This window comes from Aquarana catesbeiana, linkage group LG11 (assembly GCF_042186555.1).
Source record: "Aquarana catesbeiana isolate 2022-GZ linkage group LG11, ASM4218655v1, whole genome shotgun sequence".
NCBI classification, from domain to species: Eukaryota; Metazoa; Chordata; class Amphibia; order Anura; family Ranidae; genus Aquarana; species Aquarana catesbeiana.
In genome coordinates, this window is record NC_133334.1 from 60,371,769 (window position 1) to 60,396,051 (window position 24,283).

Consider the following 24,283-nt stretch of genomic DNA (forward strand, 5'->3'; position numbering starts at 1 on the left):
ATAGATCACTTTTCAAAGGGATGTTAGCGTGTGAATGAGCCCCAAAAGTGGAGATTCAGATTCTTTACACATGGCCACTACTCACTAGCTCTCTTCTGATGTAGAGAAGATTCCAAACATTAAGCACCACACATGGATCACAACCCACTAGTTGGGCACCAGAACCAGATTTTCTCTCTGAACAATGTTCCATTAACCAATTCCATGTTAAGTAAGTAATTTATTTCCAAGGATCAGAAAAAAATGGTTGCATTGTCTACATTGTAAAAACTATAGTAACCTGCTATACATTTTGCCGGTTAACACTGTAGCCAACATCTAGGTGGGAAGAGAGAGAGGGGGGAAAAGCATTGCTTTAAGATATATTGCATACAATGTGAAATCAACATGGAAAATGAAAACCGGAGAAAAAAAAAGATAAAAAGGAAAAAAAAAAAAAAAAAAAGGGAGGTGTATTATTACAAAGATCCAGGAAACAGAATTTTAACCACAATATTTTCTCTGTGAAAAATACAACTATTCGTGAGATAAAATGTACAATTGATTTTCTTTAAAGAAAAAAACACAGTATAAAGGAAAATAGTTTTCTTCAAAACAGGGAAAATAGTCAACGTCATTTTTTTTTTTTCATCCATTATAATATAATTTGACACAAAAAGCAGTCAAAGGATTGCACCAACTCCGCGTTCAGTCTCCTGAACAAAAAGACAACTCATAAAAGGAGTCCGTAAAGCATAAGGATTTTTCTTCTTCTACGATTTAATCACGGTGGCTATTTTTATTCTTTTTTTTTTTTTTTTTAATGTGATGTATCGCAAAACTCTGTTTTACAAAATGTACAATATCCTATGTGTGTGGTGGGCTGTAAATAAAATAAAAAAAGCAGATATTGTTCTTGTACCTCCATCTTAAACCATTTTTGTTTTAAGCGGATGTGAAAAAGTTGGCTAAGGAAGAGAAGTGAGTTTTTACAGAGGCAGGAGGAACAAAAAAATTGTAGTAAAGCAGTTTAAAGTGTTAACGCTATAGGAATAAAGTCATTCTATAATTTAGTGCATGCTGTTTATCATTTTTTTGCCATGGAAAAAAAGCATTACCCAATAGTTTACAAAAAAATAAAAACGTGCCATTTCTGTCACCCAGGCGTCTCTGGGTTTTTAGTTAGCCAGCGAAATCCCTGGATTTGGGAGACAATGCTGTGCATTCATTGACAGTCTACAGCAATGTATATATGACTTCCCAGTCCTTTGTCTCCTCTTGCAGTATGTTAGTGCTGTTGCGTGGTATACACTTGAAAGGAGGGCAGGACAGCCTTAGGAAAGAAGGGGGGAAAAAAAAAAAAAAAGGAAAGGAAGGGTTGGGCTTTAGGAGCATGTCTGTTGCACTCGGGTCAAGAGTTCACCAAATTTTTCAAAGAGCTCCTCCACCCACTTCATTTTTTTCAGACAGTGGTTAACAAGTTCCACTTGTTGTAGGTCCCGGTTTGATTTTTGAACAGAGGTAACCTGGGGGGGGGGGGGGAGAAAAATAAAAGGTCAGATTATAATAATCACCAATTAAGCCCTATACTACAGGCAAAAAAAAGACATACATTTTCTGCAATCGATCCGATCCAGTCTCCAGTGGTGGATGCTGCGTGGAAGAGACATACCGACAACGGCTGGGAAATGCCTAGGAAGTGATGTCACCCATAGACTTACTATGGGGCTTCTGTTGTCGGCTGCCTCTTCTGCACACTCCAACACACAGAAGCTGCCGCTGACAGCTCAGCTTTGGACTGTACCGGTTTCAGAAAAGGTAAAGGAATATTAATATATCAATTTGTTCTTTACAGGGCTAGATAGGTTAGTCTTAGAATACGGCTGCCAGTAGATAGAGTTTAGCTGAACTTCTACTTTAAGCATTGTAAATGCAACAGTGCCCTCTAGAGTTCAAGCTTCAACTTGCAATCAGTCATAAGTAAATGGTCAACACATTCACCACAAAAGCATACAACGTATGTTAGTTATTTCTAAACTGGCAGGGTAAAAAATGTGGGACTAAGCCAGCTTGTTTTTTATGGTACTAGCTCCAGGATTGTAAATAGTTTGTCCTTGGCCTGGAATAAGTTATGTACGCATTAAGGGTCCTCACAATTCACTACTCTATTCTCAGACTGTAATCTTTCTCAGGCCTACTTTCCCTTCTCTCATGTCTAAGTATATGTATGGTCTGGAATGTAAACATTAAAATCCTTTATCACAACACTGCATAAGATGTCAGAATTTGAATAAATAGTATAAATGATTACTTGAGGTATGCACTTTAAAACACAAAATCAGAAATAATTATTTCTCCCTATCAAGTTATGTTAATGAAGTAAATTTCTCATTTTGTCCTCATATAGTTACATAGTAGGTGAGGTTGAAAAAAACACAAGTTCAACCTATGTCCTCATGCTAGTCTTATTTTCTAACCAAGGGCATGTGGATTATTGGGATACTACAATACCCTCCCCCTCCATCCAACCAGAATAGTTGAATATACATTATTTCTGGTAACCGAAGGGGCTTGTGTTGCCAAAAGGAATCTTCCCCAAACAACTCAGCAACTTACTGGTTTTGAATGACAGTACAATTAAATGTATATCTTTATTACAGATTTTGAACTGGAAATTGTCAACTAATCAATTTAAAGGAGGAGAAGTATGGCCTCTCCTAAGGAATATAAGAGTAAAGTTCATTCTGCACTCCCGTGATCTGTTTTTAGCAGTGGGTTGAAGCCTGCTGTTGGCTGAAGTCACAGAGCCAGTCCAGGCTCTGAAAGAATCCCGACCATATGGCCGGTATCCACCCAGAAGCCTGGACCAGCACCTCAGCAATCCACCAAAAGCCTGAGCCATCCCCTCCACAGCCCAGTGCCCCAGTGAGTGCTGAAGGGGCAGAGCAGAGAGCCGTAGACAGTCACGGCTCCTTGCTCAGAGAGGCAGGGGAGAACTTAGCGACCAGCAGTGCTTGATCGCTCAGTTCTCATTAAAGAGCCAGCAGGGGACAGGTGCAGATTCGGATTGATGCTGCACCCACCTAGAGGAGTATAAATGTTTGTTTTTTAATTCCTGAACTTCTCTTTACCCCCAACAAACAGTTGCTGATTCTGGTTGCAAGCTGAAGATGGCTATTCAGTTACTGCAACGCTGTTAGAGGAGCAAATATGGTAGCTAATCATGGCAAGGTCTGTGTATAGCCAGACTAGGATCTACCCCGGACAGGATGCTGTCTAAGTGCTTGCGTCAACAGGCTTTTGTTCATGTCAGACAGGGTTTGTATAGCTATACAAGTCTATGCAAAGCAATAGGCAGTCAACTGCAGGTCAAATCCACCCTTCAATAAATTATAAAAGATCCCAGAAGTGTCTCAAATTGAGGTCAAAATGAAGCCATTGAAAGATGTCCAAGGCCCGTCGACAGTTCCTAAGAGTGACAAACAGCGAGGCCATTTGCCCTTTTAGCTGTTCAGAACAGTCAGAGTCAACTGCATGTACATTTTTTATTTCATCACACTTCGAAATCTGTTTAAAGAATCAGCCCAACTGACGAACTATATACAGGACCTCCCCCATTTAATTACAGATACCTACCAGACTTTGTTTACCATATACTTCTGCTAAAAAGAGGGTTGTTCCTATTTTAGAGCTCTACTAAACTATAAGGGTATATATTAAGACAGGAGCTTTATATACACTTTTTGCACCTAGAATAGAAAATTCAACAAACAGTACTTACCTCATCTTTGCATACAAGATATATGTGGTACTTGTAATGGTGGAGTGCATGATAAAGTGTATACAGCTGGGATTTTTCTGGCTCTATGGTGAACTCCTGGTATAAATAATAAAAAAAAAAAAAAGACAAAACATGCCATGATATAACAGTCACTAAACCTATGAGTTGATACTTAAAGTGGTTAAAAACTCTCAAAAGAAAAAAACAAACAGCAAGACAAAGGCATACTAGCCTATTATGAAGCACTTACCTTAGATCGAAGCTGTTGCAGCGGTCCCTGTATGCCACAGTGACTGGCGGCATGTCTCCCGGAGTTATTTGCAGGGTTCGCGGGTTCCGGTGCTGTGATTGGCCGGAGCCGCGATGACGTCACTCCCGCACATGTGCGCGGTAGCCGTCGATCACGGCACAGTTCTTGAAGAAATGGCATGAGCGAGCCGTTTCTTCATCATCATCAGCACATGCGGATACAGTGAATGTCTCCTAAAACGGTGCACGTTTAGGAGATATTCACGGTACCACAGGTAAGCCTTATTATAGGCTTACCTGTAGGTAAAAGGGGTCGTGTACAGGGTTTACAACCACTAAATATGGTAAACTTAAATATTAATGGACAGTCTGTTATCCTTAAAATGTCTGGCCAGTGGGTAGAAGTGATTAACCACTTCAGTCCCGAGCCCATTTTTTCAAACTTGTTGATACAAGTTAAAATCATTTTTTTTTTTGCTAGAAAATAACTTCGCAAAAAAAAAAAAAAATATATATATATATATATATATATATATATATATATATATATATATATATATATATATATATATATAAAATATTTGGGGGTTCTAACACCCTAGAGAATAAAATGGTGGTCGTTGCAATACTTTTTATCACACCGTATTTGCACAGCAGTCTTACAAGCGCACTTTTTTCGGAAATAAAATTTTTTTAATAAAAAAAGAAAGAACGGTAAAGTTGCGCCCGCTCGTGGAATGGCGACAAACTTTTATACGTAAAAATCTCCATACGCGACATTTTAAAACATTCTACAAGTTGCATGTTTTGAGTTACAGAGGAGATCTAGGGCTAGAATTATTGCTCTCGCTCTAACGATCGCAGTGATACCTGACACGTGTGGTTTGAACAAAGTTTTCATATGCAGCCACTACTCACGTATGTGTTCGCTTCTGTGCGCTAGCTCAGCAGGACGCAGCGCGTTTAAAAAAAAATGTTCACAATTTATTTTACCTTTTACACTGTTCTTAAAAAAAAAAAAAAAAAATGGTGTCACTTTTATTCCCATTAAAAGGAATGTAAACATCCCTTGTAATAGAAAAAAAAAAGCATGACATGACCTCTCAAATATGAGATCTGGGGTCAAAAAGACCTCAGATCTCATATTTACACTAAAAAAAATAAAAAAAAAAATCCCATTCATTTAAATGGCACCTGTTCACATCTGAGTCTTTTGTTACCTGAAGCAAAACGCCTGAAAAACGCCCCAAGCTCAAAAAGATCTGAACAAAAGCGCGGTAAAAACGCGCGACTTTGAGACGCTCAGGTGTGAATGCAGCCTTAGGCAACCAGGCAAGACCACTGCAACTGAAACCCAAAGCAAAGCAAATCCACATACACAAAAAAAAAAAAGAAAAAAAACTTACCTGTGACTGCTTTGGAGTTTTCATTGGCCGCATAGTCTTCTTATTGTACCACTTGCCATACACTTTTATTTTAAACACAGGCGTCACTCCCGATTTTCCTTTTATTTCACGATTAATGGTAGTTACATCTGGGTAGTTTTCCAGGGCATTCTACAAAGAGAATAAGGGAAAAGAACAAGAAAAAACTATGTGTTAATTCACGCCACATTACAATGTAGTTTCCCAAATTTGGCCAAAAAAAAAAAAAAAATACATTTGATAACAGAACAATGCATAAAGCTTTACAATTAAAGAAAACAGCACAACCCCATAGTGTAGCATTAAAATAAAATGACAATTTATTAAAAAATAGAAATGGACTCACAAAAGGTACACATGTGCAGGGCATGGCATAAAGGTGACTTGGGAGCTAGGAAAGTCCAAGGGGCAGTCAGAGAATCACCAGCCTTGGCCATCGACTGGGGATAAAGCACGCTGAAGGTGGAGGAAGCCGCTGTCCCTGCAATCGGTGTTCAACCCAGGACTGGAATTCCCCCTCACTGTACATACATGTGTTGTAGTCATGGGATGCTTTTCAAAGCCAGATGGTTTCTTCATCCACCTGTATGCTGGGCATCCCAGTGACAACGGCTTACTTCATCTTCAGCACGCTTCATCCCCAGCCGGTGGCATAAGTGCAGTGAACTAACATTCTCAAAAGTTGACACAAAAAAAAAAAAAAAGTTACACACACACACACACACACACACACACACAGTGTTAAAATGTCAGGTTTAGGAGAAGTAAAAAAATTAGACAAAGATAATAAATTTCAGAACTTTTTCCACCTTTAATGTGACCTATAAACTGTACAACTCAGTTGAACAACAAACTGAAATCTTTTAGTTGGAGACAGCTTACCTGTAAATTCCTTTTCTTTGATGGACATCACGGGACACAGAGCCACAGTAATTACTGATGCATTATATAGGGTATCACTGGTGATTGGACACTGGCACACCATATCAGAAAGTTCAACCCCCTATATAATCCCTCCCCTTGCAGGGATACCTCAGTTTTGTAGCCAAACAATATAGTGTATTAGAAGAGGGGTGGGACCTCTGTGTCCCGTGATGTCCATCGAAAGAAAAGGATTTTACAGGTAAGCTGTCTTAAAAAATCCTATTTTCTTTTTCGAACATCACGGGACACAGAGCCACAGTAATTACTGATGGGATGTCCCAGAGCAATGCTATCTGAGGGGGGGGGGGGGGGGGGACCACGACAAAGTAGGGTGCAATCAGACCTGAGGACCCTGTACCGAATGTATGGACTGAAGACCAGGTTGCGGCCTTACAGATTTGAGCCATAGAGGCCTGGTGATGCACTGCCCAAGAAGCACCAATAGCCCTTGTGGAATGTGCCCTAATCAGAAACGGAGGAACCTTCTGTTTCAAACCGTAAGCCTGAATAACCAACTGTCGAATCCATTTAGAAATGGTAGCTATCGACGCTGCCTGTCCTCTATTGGGACCCTCTGGCAGCACGAACAAAACATCCGTTTTGCGAATCTGAGCAGTTGCCTCGAGATAGGCCTTGACTGCTCTTACTACATCCAACGAATGTAGTGATCTCTCTTCCGGAGAACAGGGATCTGGAAAAAAGGAAGGCAGAACAATGTCTTGGTTTAAATGAAAATCAGAAACCACCTTTGGTAAAAAACTAGGATGAGGGCGCAGTACCACTCTATCCTTGTGTACAATCAAATAAGGCTCCTTACAGGAAAAGGCTGCTAATTCTGATACTCTTCTAGCAGAAGAGATGGATACCAGAAAAATTAACTTCCTTGTCAACAAGACCAAAGGAATCTGACTTATTGGTTCAAAAGGCTGTTTCTGTAACACAGCCAGGACCAAGTTAAAGTCCCAGGGGTTTAGGGGCGCCCTAACCGGAGGATTAAGACGCGTCACCCCCTGTATAAAGTTACGGACCAAAGAATGCAAAGCAAGTGGCCGTTGAAATAATACTGATAAGGCCGAGACCTGGCCCTTGATGGTACTCAAGGCCAGCTTCATCTCTAAACCCAATTGTAGAAAATCAAGAATTCTACCCATTACATATTTTCTGGGATGCCAACCCCTGGATTCACACCAGGCTACATAAGCTTTCCAGACTATGATAAATCATTCTAAAAGCTGGCTTCCTTGCATTGATCAAGGTAGATATCACAGAACCTGAAAGCGCCCGACTCTTTAGAACGTAGGTCTCAATAGCCAAACCATCAAATTTAGCGTTTGTAATGCAGGATGGAACACTGGACCTTGAGATAACAGGTCTGGGCGTACCGGTAGTGTCCACGGGGAACCCACCGTCATCCTTACTATTTCCACATACCACGTCCTTCTGGGCCAAGCGGGGGCCACCAGAAGTACTGACTTCCTTTCCTGCCTGATCCTGCGAAGAAGTCGCGGCAGTAGCAGAATAGGTGGGAATGCATAAATCAGTGAGAACTGATGCCACGGAATCACCAACGCATCCGTCCCGCATGCAAGAGGATCTCTTGTTCTTGCCACAAATGTGTCTATCTTTTTGTTGAATCGGGATGCAAAGAGATCTACATCTGGGACCCCCCTATCTTTGACGTCGGGATGTAGAGACCATTCCCCTGGAAGTAACTTCTGGCGACTTAAATAGTCCGCCTGCCAGTTCTCTATCCCTGGAATGAAAACTGCCAATATGCATGGCACATGCTTCTCTGCCCAGACTAAGATCTGGTTCACCTCTTTTTGAGCAGCTCAGCTCCTGGTGCCTCCCTGATGATTGACATAGGTCACTGCTGTGGCATTGTCGGACTGGATCCTGACCAGGCAACCCTGTAGCCTGATAGTCCAGGCCTTTAGGGCTAGACATACAGCACGGATTTCCAGAATGTTGAGGGGTAAGGTCCTCTCTGTCTTGGACCATACCCCCTGAACCGCAGACTGTTCCAGAACTGCTCCCCAACCTGACAGACTGGCATCTGTTGTTACCACCGTCCAGGTAACTGGTAGAAAGGATTTCCCCTTCTGCAGGTTTTTGGGTATGAGCCACCAATTGAGGCTCTGACACACCGCATGCGACAGGTGCATCGGAAAGTCTAACGCCTGAACCTTCTTGTTCCAGGCCGCCAGAATACTGTGTTGCAGTAGTCTTGAATGGAACTGAGCATAAGGAACTGCTTCGAATGAAGACACCATCTTCCCTAGCAGCCTCATACAAAGGCAGACAGAAGGACCCCTCTTGGTCCTGACTGCCAGAATCAGTTCCCTTAAAGCAGTGATCTTTGCCTGAGATAGAAATACTTTCTCCTGGCTTGTATCTATGATCAGACCTAAATACTCCAATCTTCTTACTGGTTTTAGGAAGGACTTTTCTAGGTTGAGGATTCAACCTAGGTGTTCCAGATACTTGACTGTGGTTCTCAAGTTCCCGTTCAAGGAGGCTACCGACCAGTCGATCAGTAGCAGGTCGTCTAGGTATGCTATAACAGCTTTACCCTGAGCCCTTAATCTGGCCAGAGGAGGGGCCAAGACCTTTGTGAACACCCGAGGTGCAGTGGCTATCCCAAAAGGCAGAGCCACAAACTGAAAGCCCTCCTATCTCGAAGCGCAGAAACTTCTGATCAGCAGGAAAAATGGGCACATGCAGATATGCATCTCTGATGTCTATCGATGCCAGAAATTCTCCTCCTTGCAGGGTGGAGACTACTGTCCGAATTGATTCCATGCAGAAGGACTGAATCCTTAGGAATCGGTTCAGATCCCTTAAATCCAGAATGGGTCTGACATCCCCATTTGGTTTTTGGACCGTAAAAAGGTTGGAATAGAAGCCCAATCAAAGGTCCTTTGCAGGAACCATCATAATGACCTCCTGCGACAAAAGTCGCTCTAATGCTAGAAGGAGCGACTGCTTCTTCTCTGGGTCTCTGGGAACACTTGATCTGAGGAACCGAGGAGAGGGAATTTCCTGAAACTCCAGCTTGTACCCTAAGGTTACTGTGGAGATTACCCATCTGTCCTGGAAATCCTCCTGCCAGAGCTCTGAGAACTGTCACAGTCTTCCCCCCACTCGAGCGAGCGGGGGCACCCCTTCATGAAGAGGTCTTAGTGTTTTGCCTAGTAGGCTTCTTTCCTCAGGACTTCTTTTGTTCCTGGGGTTGACTCTTGTTTCTGAACCCAGACGGAGGAGGCCGTCGAGACTGCCTGGAGGCTGAAGCCCCAGGCGCAGGGGAAAGAGTCCGTTTGAAAGAGGGAGGCTTACTCTTCTTCTTGACAGGTAAGAGTACTTTTCCCACCAGAGATTTTCTTGATATAGTCATCCAAGTCCTCTCCAAACAACCTTGCACCACGAAACGGAAACCCAGCCAGTAGCTTCTTACATGGTGCTTCGACTGACCAATTTTTCAACCATAGGATATGCACCAATCCCAGTGAAAGACGAGAGGTTTGCACAATAGAATCTCTGATGGCGTCAACAACGTAACATAAGGCTGCAGGAAGGTTAGCCAACCCCTGGGCCTGCTGTTCAGGTAATACTTTGATAACCAGCTTAACATGGTCTCTTAAGTATTGACAGACTCCAATCGCTACAACTGCAGGTTGAGCCACTGAATCTGCCAAGGAGAAAACATCCTTCAATAGGGATTCCATCTTTTTATCTACAGGATATCTGAGCATTGTCTACAGGACAAGTCAGGCTATTATTTATGGAAGAAATGGCGGCATCAATGGCCGGTATTCCCCACATTTTAATAAACTTTTCTTCCATCGGATAAAGTGTTGAAAACTTTTTTGGCGGAAAAAAACGTGTGTCTGGGTGATCCCACTCAGAATAAATGAGCTTTTCAAGTATATTATGAACCGGAAAAGCATGTGCTGTTTGAGGAGGCTTCAGTGACCCCAAAGAAGAAGAGGGTTCTTTAAGTGATTCAGATACGGGCAACTTGAATGTGGAGCGGACCAATCCCGTAAGGATCTGCACTAAGACTTTCTCCTCCTGGGAAGTCGCAGAGGGTCCCTCTCCACCTGATTCCTCCGAAGAGGAATCATCCGTCCCATCCCGATCCTCTGAAAGGGATTCCTCTCCTTTATCCCAGGGCTCCTCTTCCTGAGGGTCTTGGGAAACAGAGGAAGGCCTAGTGCGTTTTCTTCCACTGAGTGAAGATGTAATCACGGCCATTAATCTCTCCTCTAAACCACTAATGGCTGAGGAAAAAACCTCCTGTGTAATCTATACAGGGGCTGAAGTGCCGGAGGCAGGTATAGCCCCTGACCCCAACGGCTCCCTCTGGCTAGCCATCCCTGGCCCCTCAGGGGGGGAGGATGCTGCAGAAAGGGGGTCCTCAGAACCCGACCGAGATCACCTAGAGTCTCTGGTTCTTGGGGTGTTTGAACCTCTTCTACCCATAGTGCAAAGCAACAAGGTGGAGGTATCACAAAATGAACACTGACTGCTGAGCGATGTAGTCCGGCTAAAAGCCCTGCTACCAAATGCCCAGTCTGGTGTTACCTTAGTAAATGCTGCCTAGGAGAATGCCTGTGTCCCACCTTACATGCGACCGTCAGCTCTGTGTCCCTCCAGAAGGCTGTGTGCACCTGTACAGAGTGCTTTTAAATAGCCTGCAGCTGGCCTGAGTGGGCGTCTAAGCACCTGTGCTGACACCCCGCCCCCCCTCTACCACCCCCCCCCCTCGAATTTCGAAAAAACGAGCGCTTCCCGCGCTGGCCGACCTTCCGGATACAATATGGAGGAAGGCTGGGGGGAGGGGGAGGAAGGAGAGAGGCCGGTAGTGATGGGGCCTGACCTGTAATGGCGGCAATAGCGGCGGTGTACAACCGCTTTTCAGACACCTGTGGCCTCCCCCTAGCCTGGGGGGAACATTTGTGCAGGAGAAATCCCCCCCATCCCATCCTACCTGGAGCCGGCCGGAGACGCTGTGCAGCGTGAGAACACTGAGACCGACATCAGCATGACAAGGTATGTGCTCTTGGCAGCCCCCGGTGGTCACAATAGGCATAGCATGCATTTACCTTAAAGGAGAAAACCTACTAGAATTAAAACATTCTGTGGAATCTCCTCTTACCTTATCCAGCCGCAGGGTTCTGTAGTACAGACCCAATCTTCAACTCTCACGGTGGGCTCCGTTTGGAAAAACCGTCAGAGACTGGGACCCCCTACGAATAGGGGGATCCACAGTTCTGGGCCTGTAAAGCACCCGGCTAGAAATTAGGCTAGAGAAAACATTTTCTAATATGTGGGGTCCAGCTCTCTAAAAAGAGAAGCGTTACAGGTAAAACCTCGTTTCTTCGGACACGAGGCCCGGGTACCATCTAATTCGGCCACGAAAGGACACCTTGAGTGGATCCGGTTCGCCTGGCTTGCTCCAGTATAGGATATGGGATATTCCCCTTGGAGCGCAGCACGGGACATCTTTACACGTCCATCACCTAAGACACTGGCGTAAAAACTGAGGTATCCCTGCAAGGGGAGGGATTATATAGGGGGTTGAACTTTCTGATAGGGTGTGCCAGTGTCCAATCACCAGTGATACCCTATATAACCCATCAGTAATTACTGTGGCTCTGTGTCCCGTGATGTTCGAGAAAGAAAGTAGATATTACTAGTGAGCGAGGAAATAGGCATATGGAGGTATGCGTCTTTGATGTCAATTGATGCCAGAAGTTCTCCTCCTTGTAGGATGGAGATAACGGATTTGGACTGACTCCATATGAAAAAAAAGAGTGGTTATATTCAGGAATTGAATTTAGATTTTTGAGATCCAGAGTGTCCATTCGGATTTGGCACTGTGGGAAAAAAAAAAAAAAAAAAGGTTTGAATCAAATCCCAACCTCTGTTCTTACATGGGGACCCCCATGATCACTTTTTTTCTTTTTCTCTGGATCCTTAGAAACGTTTGATCTGAGAAAACGAGGAGAGAGGGAACTCTTGGAACTCCAGTTTGTACCCTGCAGCTATTGAGGAAGTCCCCCATTTGTCTCAACACTCTTCCTGCCAGATCCTGGAGAACTGCAGAAGAATTCCCCCTATTCGATTGAACTTGGCGGTGGAAGCTTATCTGGGTGATCCTCTCAGATACAAAAAAGCTTTTCCAGCAATGAATGGACAGGAAAAGGCCTGCACAGCTTGAGGCTTTAGTGAACCCAAACACTCAGTTAACCTCCCTGGCGGTATGATTATTTCGGATTTTAGGTGCTGAAAGCGGTACAATTATTTTGCATGGAAATTTGGCGTTTTATATTGTAGGTCTGTAAATCTTAACAATAACACACTTAAATCTGTCCAAACAAGAGTCTAGTAGATATCCCGGGTATGATAAAGTTTGAAACACAAAAACATAAATTATAATATAATAAATAAAAATAAATAATAAAAAATTTTTAAAAAAATAGTAATAAAATAAATTTCCCCACAATTCACTATCGCTCAATTCTGCAAGTGTTCTAATTTACTATCGCTGTTTTCTAGCTGGTCTAAAGCCACTTTTGACGTAAAGGGACACTTTTTGGTTGCTATGGACAATCTCCAGTTTCCAGGCAGAAAGAACAGTGTATATCATGTAAAACTGCATGCAGGGCATGGGCCAAAGCACTGGGGACAAAAGGGATGTGAAATCATTTCATACAGTACTGTATGTGTTATGATTTTTACTTTTTTTTTTAAATTTGCCGCCAGGCTCCGCCCCCGTGCGTCGCGCCGCTCGCAGGGAACGGAGCCTGGCACAGAGAGGCTTCGGAGGAGGACGGAGCCCTCGGACACTGCGGGTGACATCGCAGGATCCCAGGGACAAGGTAAGTAACACCGCCCCAGGATCCTGCAATGCGATCCCGAGTGTGGCTCGGGGTTACCGCTAATGGTCCTGAATTTTAACCCCGAGCCACACTCGGGAAAGCCGCCAGGGAGGTTAAGGGTGCATAAATGTGGAGCGATCATTCAGCAAGAAATTGCACCATCAAGCTTAAGATTGGAACAGCTGATTCTCCTGCATTTGACACCTCAGAAGAGGATTCATTAGACTCACCACAGTCCCCTGAGGGAATTAGTCTTCTCCTGCCCCTAGTTCCTCAGTTTGAGGGTCCTGGGTAATGGAAGAGAACTGTCGCACCCACACTGGGATGCGATTAAAGTCGCTAAACTTTTTTTTTTTTTTTTTTAAATATCATAAAATAAACAGGGGCTGCAGTGTTAAAAAATAGTTGCAGACATTTCATGGCCCTGATGCTCACTCTGACCAGCCACCCCCTCTCTGGGGAGGGATGCCATTTGTAGAGATGAGTAGGCTTTCCAGAGCTTGAGGAAGACCCTTTTAGCTCTTTTTTGGGGGTTTCAACCTACCAGAATTGCATCCACTGCTTGAACAATGGTCCAGCCACAGCCGCTGCTATTAATGCTCAGCCTGATGCAAATAGTAAATGTGTCAAATAGGAAATGCCTGTATCACCAAAACCTCTTTCATGCTTTTCATTGCTCTTATGTCCCTCCGACAATTTTGCAGCCAGCATAAATGGAGGTGTTTTTTTTTTTTTTTTTTGTTAAACACACTCCCGCATTGGACACCAACGCTGCGCTAAGCCCCGCCCCCGCTGTCGCATTGCACCCTCCTCCTTTGTTTTGAAAAAAAATAAAAATTTTACCGCGCAAGCACGGACCTCCGATCCGACAGGATCGGCTGAGTGAGGGAGGGATGGCGTAGAGGAGACCTGGAAACCGCTGCCGTGTAGGGGCGGTGAAAGAAAACAGCATTGCTGATCGTTTTTAGTTCTCCCTTATACTCAGCCTCTTGCAGAGGGGAAGAGTTCAGCTCAGGTGGGGGTGTCTGGAGGAAGCAAAACCCCCCAAACTTACTGGAGGTCTGCCTGCTAGCCGGAGGAGAAAAAGTCTGCTGGTTCTGTGACACAGCGTGACTCTTAGCAAATGCATGAGAAGGTACGCGCTCCATACAGCCCCCAGTGGTGACACTTAGGCATGACAACATTTACTTTAAAAGGAGACATTTCATAAGAAAATTTTAAAATTCCTTAGAAAAACTCCACTTACCTTTCCCGCCGCAGGGTTTTCTGTGGTAAAACCAACAGACCCAATCTTCACCCTCCACGGTGGGTTCCATTAACAAACCTTCAGGAACGGGGGACTCTCGGGGAACCCACAACCCTAGACCTGTAAAAAGCACCCCGCCAGTAAAATTTTATGGCCTTAATACCAAAAGTACTGGATCCCGGGGTCCAGCTCTCTAAAAAGAGAAGCATTACAGGCAAAACCTCGTTTCTTCGGATACGAGGCACGGGTACCATTCAATTCGGCCTAAAAGACACTTTGAATGGAACTGGCTGCATAGCTAGCCCCAGCAAGGATTGCTCCAGAGGAGCTCAGCACAGCACATCTTCACTCGTGACCAACACCTTAGACACTGGCGAAAAAACTGAGATGCTCCCAGTAGTGGGAGGGGTTATATAGGGAGGCAACTTCCTGTTTAGGGTGTGCCAGTGTCCAGCACCTGAAGGTGGACTATAACCCACATAGTAATTACTATGGCTCTGTGTCCCGTGATGCATGATTAAAGAAAAGAAAGTAATAAAATATGGTTGCATAAGTGTGCACACCCTTAAACTAATACTTAGTTGAAGAATCTTTTGATTTTATTACAGCACTCAGTCTTATTGAGTATGAGTCTATCAGCATGGCACATCTTGACTTGGCAATATTTGCCCACTCTTTTTTGCAAAAACACTTCTGAGAGCATCTCCTGTGCACAGCCCTCTTCAGATCACCCCACATATTTTCAATGGGATTCAGGTCTGGGCCATTCCAAAATTGTATTTTTCTTCTGGTGAAGCCAATCCTTTGTTGATTTGGATGTATGCTTTGGGTCGTCGTCATGCTGAAAGATGAAGTTCCTCTTCGTGTTAAGCTTTTTAGCAGAAACCTGAAGGTTTTGTGCCAATATTGACTGGTATTTGGAACTGTTCGTAATTCCCTCTACCTTGACTAAGGCGCCTGTTCGAGCTGAAAAAAACAGCCCCAAAAGCATGCTGCTGCCACCACCACCATGCTTTACTGTCGGTATGGTGTTCTTTTGGTGACGTGCTGTGTTGTTTTTGCGCCAAACATATCTTTTGAAATTATGGACAAAAAGTTGAACCTTGGTTTCATCAGACCATAACACATTTTCCCACATGCTTTTGGGAGACTTCAGATGTGTTTTTGCAAAATTTAGCCAGGCTTGGATGTTTTTCTTCGTAAGAAAAGGCTTCTGTCTTGCCACTCTACCCCATAGCCCAGACATATGAAGAATATGGGAGATTGTTGTCAAACACAGTCAGTACTTGCCAGATATTCCTGCAGCTTCTTTAATGTTGCTATAGGCCTCTTGGCAGCCTCCCCAACTAGTTTTCTTCTTGTCTTTTCATCAATTTTGGAGGGAAATCCAATTCTTGGCAATGTCACTGTTGTGACAGTTTTTCCACCTGATGACTGTCTTCACTGCGTTCCATGGTATATCTAATGCCTTGGAAATTCTTTTGTACTGATCTCCTGACTGATAACTTTTAACAATGAGATCCCTCTGATTCTTTGGAAGCTCTCTGCGGACCATGGCTGTAGGAAGCGACTAAGAAAATGTCAGGAAAGACCTACTAGAACAGCTGAACTTTATTTGGGGTTAATCAGAGGCACTTTAGATGACGACAGGTGTGTACAGACTCCTATTTAACACGATTTAGAATGCGATTGCTTAATTCTGAACACAGATACATCCCCAATTATAAGAGGGTGTGCACACTTATGCAACTACATGATTTTAGTTTTTTATTTTTACTCCCCCCCCCCCTCCCCCTAAAAGATTTCAGTTTGCTTTTCACTTGAGTTGTACAGTTGTATAGGTCATATTAAAAAAGGTTGAAAAAGTTTTGAAAATATTTAATTTTTTTACATCACAGAAACCTGACCTTTTATATCCACTGTGTCACTCCTCTTGTGCCCCTATAACTTCAAGGAGTGGTGTCACGGTGGGCTCCCAATTATTCACCAATTGACAATAAAAGAAATGGGGGGGGGGACACAATCTCCAATGCAAAAAGTTTAATTATTATTTCTCTCCACACAATACGTGAATTCAGCAGCAACTGTACAGTTTAAAGCATACCACGCTCTTCATCAAGCTGTGTGTACGCACAGCTTGATGAAGAGCATGGTATGCTCAAAACTGTACAGTTGCTGCTGAATTCACGTCTTGTATGGAGAGAAATATTCAGTAAACTTTTTGCATTGGAGACTTTGTCCCTTCTTTTCTTGCTATTGATAATTGGTGGATGATTGGGAGCACCTCTCCTTGAAGTTACACAGATACAAGAGGAGTGACTCACCTTACTAGTGGATGAATAGATCAAAACCACCCAAATTACTTCCTCATGCTCTGGTGGCCACCAATGCACCAAAAATGTCCAACGTAAAGCACAGAAAGTCCTAAAACAGAGTATTAATACAATATTCAAAGAGAAAGCCAGACCAAAGTTGAAAAGAAGGCTGATTTTTTTCAGATGCACTTGGTCAGAAAATAATTGGAGAAGCAAAACAGATTATGGCTTAGGACTCCAAGTCACATAAGGAACCATGCCATAGCCCAATAACATCCAACCCAACAGGGAATATATAAGTGTCAGTGACCCTCTCATTTAAAGAAGTACAGCCAAAGCTTGTTTGGCTATATTTCTCCTTTGGATCACAGGAGTGCAGTTCATTCTGCACTCCTGTGACCAGTTTTCAGCAGACAGCGGGCTGAAGCTGGGGGCAGAGCAGACAGTCTTCGATCACTCAGTTATCAATCTTAGACCTGGTGGGGACAGATGTAGCATCAAGCATAATTCTTAATTTTTTTTTCCCCATACTTCTCTTTTAAGTATACACAAGGGTATATAGAACGGTCCTGTTTCAGACCAAAGAACAACCACAAAATGTTGCTATAATCTCTGTTTCCACTGAGAGTGGAGGTATGCTGGAAGGTAGAGATCACCCTCTTGAAGATACAAGGCCTCACATTTTAGGTCATCAGTAAACCCGACAACAGCTATCCTGGGCTGCCCTATAGTTGAGAGCAGCAGCCCCGCTGTCACTGTGAACAGCCCCTTGCTGGTTAAGGAGTCTTATGGAAGGCAGAGATGGTCTACAATAAGGCCTCCTCCAGTTTCCCTTTGGCACGAATGCTGCTTATGTCCTGGGAACTGCACACAGGAAAAAAAATAAATAAAGCAGCACCTGCTGCACAACAACTTGTTTCAGTTTGCGGGTCCCAAGACAGGAATTCTAGTCTATTCTATTCAGCCGATTCCCAAGCCATAACACCGTAAGTTTCATTGATATGCATTAACCACTTGCCGACCAGCTGCTGTCATTATACTGCGGCAGGTCGTCGTTCGCCTTAACTGTACGTCGGCTCCTTTAAGAGGCATAGCAGGCGCATGCCCGCTGCATGGCAGGGAACCTGATGCCCGTGGTTGTCGGCCGCAATGTCTGCCCGGCCAACCACGATCGCGGGCACGAGAGCCAGACTGCAGATTTGTGTATGGAAACACACATATCCCCGTTCTGACAGGAGAGACAGATCGTCTGTTCCTACTAATCAGGAACAGCGATAGGTCTCCTCCTCTAATCAGCCCCATCCCCCCACAGTTAGAAACACATATCAGGGAACACATTTAACCCGTTGATTGCCAGCCTTCCCTGCCAGTGACATTTACACAGTAATCACTGCATTCTTATAGCACTGATCGCTGTATAAATGTCAATGGTCCCAAAAATGTGTAAAAAGTGTCCGATCTGTCCGCCGCAATGTCGCAGTTCCGCTAAAAATCGCAGATCACCGCCATTACTAGTATAAAAAAAAAAAAAAAAAAAAAAAACAAAGCCATAAATCTATCCCCTATTTTGTAGACGCTATAACTTTTGCGCAAACCAATATACGCTTATTGCGATTTTTTTTTTACCAAAAACATGTAGAATACATATTGGCCTAAACTGATAAAGAAATTTGTTTTTAAGAAAACATTTTGGAGATATTATAGCAAAAAGTAAAAAATATATATTTTTTTTTCCAAAATTGTCACGCTTTTTGTTTATAGCGCAAAAAATAACCGCAGGAGGTGATCAAATACCACCAAAAGAAAGCTCTATTTTGGGGGGGGGACATCAATTTTGTTTGGGTACAGTGTTGCACAACCGCGCAATTGTCAATTAAAGTGACGCAGTGCCGTATCGCGAAAAAATGTCCTGGTCATTAAGAGGGAAAATCTTCCAGTCCTTAAGTGGTTAAAATGCATTGAAAAAAAATGCATGTTATTTTCTAGAGCTGCCCTCTCACTACCCTGGGAGAACCCTTGAAATAATTTTCAGGACCTGGGGACCCCAGATAAATAGTTAAAATCTATTTATCTGGGGTCAAGGTTCTATCAAGTAGAGTGAAAACCAGGATTATGCAGGCACCATCAGATGAAAGGTCAATCAGCCACAGCTCAAGAAACCCCAGCAATTTCTGGAGGCACTCTAGGGCTCCATGAAACCATGGTTGAGAATGGCTGCTGAAACACAATAGAAATCTCTCCTGCGCTCAGGTGACTAGTTCATCAGCACGAGGTGTAACCAGCTTCTTACAGTAGTGCCTGCCATCTTGCAGCCCTCCTTGGAATAATGGGTATTCATAGGCTAAAGGAAAAAGAAAAAGGAAGGCGCACCAACCTAGTGCATTACCACTGGTAAAGCTTTAGTTCCCCATTGAGAAAGTCAACCTGTGACGAAACGCGTCTGGGAGGGACGTGCTGACGTCACCACGTTGCCCTGTTGTGGACGGGAGCTGTCTGAGTGCCGGCCGGCTGTGCTGTTTTTTCGTTTTTAAATGTAAGTGTTTGCTTTTTAATAAATTGGAGTCTCAACGTTATTATGCTATTGGCTGCTTCTCCTTTTTGAATACATATGCGTATCTGAGCTTGTGAAGAGCCTGCCAGGACGGGATCGCGGCGGCTCTGCCAAGGTTTCGTTTTGGGCTAATTCCTATCAATCTTCTGGTGAGCAGGAACCCCTATGGGTTCAATTAAGTTTATACTCTGGGTTACACGGAGGCAGTAAGCCTACAGCTGATTATATCTTCACCAGTTTGCCATCTGGTAAGCGGCCCCTTGTGTCTGTGCACCTGGTGTTTTTTCTGCTTTTGTCTGCTCGTCCATTACTATTTTCTGATAAGCAGATATACTTGGTGTTTTTATTTTACTTTTAAGGACACCATTCATTGCATGTTGCATGTCACTATTTTTCACATCCCTGATTTGCTACGCACTCAGGGTGCACTTATGATTTTCATGATTATTTGTGTAAACACAACTTTTTTCCTTTTTTGATTTAATATATTATGTCAGTATCACGCTATGGTCTTTGTATTTTTTTCTGATTAAACCCTATGTGGACCCGTTCTGCTGTATGAGTGCGACGGATCCTGCCCATTTTGGAGCGCTCTTAAAGGCCTGGGCTGGGTTTAAGCCATCCGTCTGATTTGGCTTACGTTCTGGTAAGCATTTCACCACACAGTTATCTTCTATATATTCCTCACCTCATCACATAGAGAAGTTTATTGTTTTGTTCTGGACTTCAATTGAACTTTATCTCACCGACTGTTAATTGGATTTTACTCATTATTTTAGCGCGGTTTATTGTTCTATATATTCTATTGGTGTGCCCCACTTATAACCGCAGCTGTATTGCATTCTATTTTTCATGTTATTTGTACCTAGGAGTCACTCTATTTTTTATATTTTTTCACATTTTTTTCTTCTTCACTGGTATTTATATTTTCCAAGCGCAATTTTATTTTGATTTTATAAAGCATTAATGAAGCATAAAACAACAAATTGCATACTCACAAACGAGCATAGGCAACAGGCACTGAAAATGTAGCAGGTTCGCGGTTCTGGATACCGACAATCCAGGACCTGACATCAAGTGAATCGAGCGATGGCTGACAGCAACAATAGCACTTGAGCTAATCTACACTATTGTATGATATAAATAAATGCAAGCGTTACCCATACCTTCATTGGCTGATCCAGCTGCAGCTTTGTAACAAGTCTTCTCTTGTGTTCAGTTAGCATGCCTTCTATCTTTCTCATATGCGGAAGAAGCACTTCGTCTGAAAGCAAAACACAACAGCATTGCAGAATTACATTTACAAACTTGAAATAACTATATTGAAGTTAAGATGGGCCTATCTACAATTCTACAGATGTTGGAAGTGAAAAAATCGTACCATGCTCTCTGCCTGCAGCACATTAATCATATCTCTGCAAAGATAAACTTTTAGATAACCCAACAGTCAGTTAAAGCAACATGGTGGCTGTCATCAATTTTAACCTCAAAACGTTATATTAAAAAAACTCAAATTGAGACAAAAAAGCAACAAACATTCACACTGTAAACGTGAAAATAGAGTACCTAAATTTTCTTGTATCGGCTAAAATGTGTTCAAGTCCTTAAAGTGTATGTAAACCCTACTGAAAAAGTCAACACCCTGACGACACTACACAGGGCCGACGTGCAGGCAGCCTTATATAGTGTGGGGCGTGGACTTAGTCCCCCTGAGCCATGATTGGCGAAAAGCACCCTGCCTTTGGCCAAATATGGCTCTCTTAGCTGAGGGCGCTGTGATTGGCCAAATCATGCAGGTCATGGTGCATGCTCTGGCCAATCATCATACAGCAATGCACTGCGCTCCCGCAGTGCATTACTGGCCACTACGCAACGCTCGAATTCGGCGCAAACAGCCCATAATGCTCGGTTTTCAACGAACGGGCAAACAGCCAATGTTCGAGTCGAACTGATGTTTGACCCGAACATAAAGCTCATCCCTACTCTGCAGCCATGCTGGCAGCACTCATACGTCTATTTCCCAAAGACAACCTCTGGATATGACGCTGAGCACGTGCACTCAACTTCTTTGTTTGACTATGGCGAGGCCTGTTCTGAGTGGAACCTGTCCTGTTAAACCGCTGTATGGTCTTGGCCAATGTGCTGCAGCTCAGTTTCAGGGTCTTGGCAATCTTCTTATAGCCTAGGCCATCTTTATGTAGAGCAACAATTCTTTTTTTTCAGATCCTCAGAGAGTTCTTTGCCATGAGGTGCCATGTTGAACTTATAGTGACCAGTAGGAGTGACGTCATCGCGGCTCCAGCCAATCACAGCGCCGGAGCCGTGATACCCGGAAGCAAGCCCCGGGCGACATGCCGGCGGCCTGAGGGGGAGACTAGGACAGCTGCGGGGGCTTCGTTCTCAGGTAAGTACTTTATAATGAGCTAGTATGCTATGCATACTAGCTCATTATGCCTTTATCTTGCAGGGTGTGTTTTTAGTTTTATTTTGGCAGGAGGTTTACTTCCTCTTTAAGAAGACACGTGGCCACTCAGTGAGGTTGGTTGAGAAGGGGCTTAATTTCAAACTGTGAACTCTCTTCCACAATTCATACCTCCCAACCGTTCCTGATTTGGAACAATGCCCCTCATTCCTCCTCATTTGTCCCTCTTTTTGGTCTTATCTATATAGTTGTCTATAAAATGCACTTTTTATCTTTCAAAAAGTATTTCCCAGTGCTAAACCTTTCATCCAATTTCTAAATTACTGCATTTGTAAATTTTAAAAGCCAATATAAAGGAATAGTAGTGGTAAAAAAAAAGCACTTGTGGATTTAATTAACCTTTTTTTGGGTTAATTCTCCTTTAAGGGGGTGTGGCAGAGGGGCATGTCCTATGCCTACATATGTATGTTAGTAGGTGTCCCTCATTCCCATCTCAAAATGTTGGGAGGTATGCATACCTAATACGTGAGCCTGCACTTCCGGGTCTGTGGTGCGTGGGCACCGCCGCCGGCCCGCTCCTGCTGTAATAATTCTGTACACAGGCAGAACGGCGGTCTGCCAGTACAGAAGACATGGATCCTGTGTCTCTGCTAAGCAGGGGCGCCGATCCATGCCTTCCCCTAGTACAAGAACCTCCTCCACAGTAGTAAAACTCTGGTCAAGCACACATTTAACCCTTTGATCACCCCTGATGTTTAACCCCTTCTAAGCCAGTGTCATTAGTACAGTGAGTGTGCATATTTTTTAGCACTGATCCCTTTATTAGTCTCACTAGTCCCCAAAAAGTGTCAGTTAGATGTCCTGAATGTCCTTTGCAATATCGCAGTGCCGCTATAAGTCGCGGATCGCCGCCATTAATAGTAAAAATAAATTAATAAAAATATCCCATAGTTTGTAGAAGCTATAACTTTTGCGCAAACCAATCAATATACGCTTATTGGGATTTTTTTTTTTTTTTTTTACCAAAAATATGTAACAGAATACATATTGGCCTAAAATGATGAAGAAATTTGATTTTTTTAAATAATTTTATTGGATATGTTTTATAAACGAAAATAAAAAATATTGTTTTTCAATTTTTTTGTCTTTTTTCATACATTTTTTTTTTTTAACAAAAATATATAGCAGCATACATATTGGCCTAAATTAATGAAGCAATTTGTTATTGTCAAATTTATTTTTTGGATATGATTTATAGCAGAAAGTAAAAATATATTGTTTTGTATATTGTGTATTGTAACTTATATTATGTAAATGTAATTGTATATTGTGACCAAAATTGTCATTCTTTTTAGGTTTATAGTCCAAAAAATAAAAACCACAGATGTGATCAAATACCACCAAAAGAAAGCTCTATTTGTGGGGGAAAAAAAGACATCAATTTTATTTGGATACAGTGTCGTACGGCCAATTGTCAGTTAAAGTAACACAGTGCCGTATCGCAAAAGTCGCCTGGTCATTAGGGGGGTTGCCCGTGAATTGACGTCATATCGCGCCAATCTCTAGACTTGTTTATCTGTATGCTGTTCCAGCTAGTATGGCTCAAATGTGCCATACTTGTGAGTGCACCTACATATGCCATTAGTTTAATAAGAGCAAAAAAATACCAGGATGATCCTGCCAGAAAACCCGGGAGCTGCAACCTTGCCCAATTTACCTGTCAATTACAGAACACCCCACCCGCCATGTTATGAAGATGTGGAGAGATGAGAAAAGGTAGAGGTTCTTAGGAGTCCAAATAAGCATTATAAATTTTTGTTAAACGCATTACAAAGCTTTCAAAAGAAAAAAGACCAAATAGTAAAGTCTAAAAAAAGTAAAATAAAGTCTAAAAAACAAACAAAAAAAAAAAAAAGTTTGCCCTAGGAGCTCAATTCCAATCCAAACTGTAAGGTGTGTAGCTGGCCCGCAGCTGTGAGCTCAGAAACACAAAATTAAAAAGACAGATTGGCTCTCTCATTCGTAGAGGCAATCGCATAGGAATTCTAAATTGTGGATTAACAGATGTTTCCAAAATAAGATTTAGGCTCCATTCACCCCTAAGCATTTGGAATTGCAAGCGGAATCCCCCACCAATCGCAGCAAAATCGCACTGAGATTGGGGTGCTAACAAGAAATGGCATTACAACTGTTTTCCTGTGATTCTGGAATTTGCGGGCAGAATCCTGGCGATTCCCCCCACGGTTCCAAACGCCTAGGTATGAATGGAGCCTTCAGGAAATAGGTAGTTAACCACTTGCCGATCGCCTCACGACGATATACGTTGGCAGAATGGCACGGGCAGGCAAAGTAACGTATGGGTACGTTACTTGCCTGCCGCGGGCGGGGGGTCCAATTGGACCCCCCCCCCCGGTGCCCGAGGCGTTCGGCATGTTTCCCTGAGCGATCTGAGGTGAGGGGGAGGCCATCCATTCATGGCCACCCCCTCGCGATCACTCCCAGCCAATG

At 43.2% G+C, this 24,283-nt stretch overlaps 1 protein-coding gene across 2 annotated transcripts in view; it reads right to left on the reverse strand.

Moving 5' to 3' along the window:
* Nucleotides 1-200: 200 nt before the first annotated feature.
* The window catches only part of QSER1 (glutamine and serine rich 1), a 138,090-nt gene continuing 114,007 nt past the window's right edge, over nt 201-24,283 (reverse strand). For both annotated transcript variants that reach the window (XM_073604475.1, XM_073604474.1), the window contains exons 10-13: nt 20,520-20,617; nt 5,416-5,565; nt 3,761-3,856; nt 201-1,505 (exon numbers count right to left, since the gene is read on the reverse strand). In XM_073604475.1, coding sequence (XP_073460576.1) covers nt 1,365-1,505; nt 3,761-3,856; nt 5,416-5,565; nt 20,520-20,617 — 485 coding nt within the window. In that variant the 3' untranslated portion in view covers nt 201-1,364. The remainder of the gene's footprint in view (nt 1,506-3,760; nt 3,857-5,415; nt 5,566-20,519; nt 20,618-24,283) is intronic.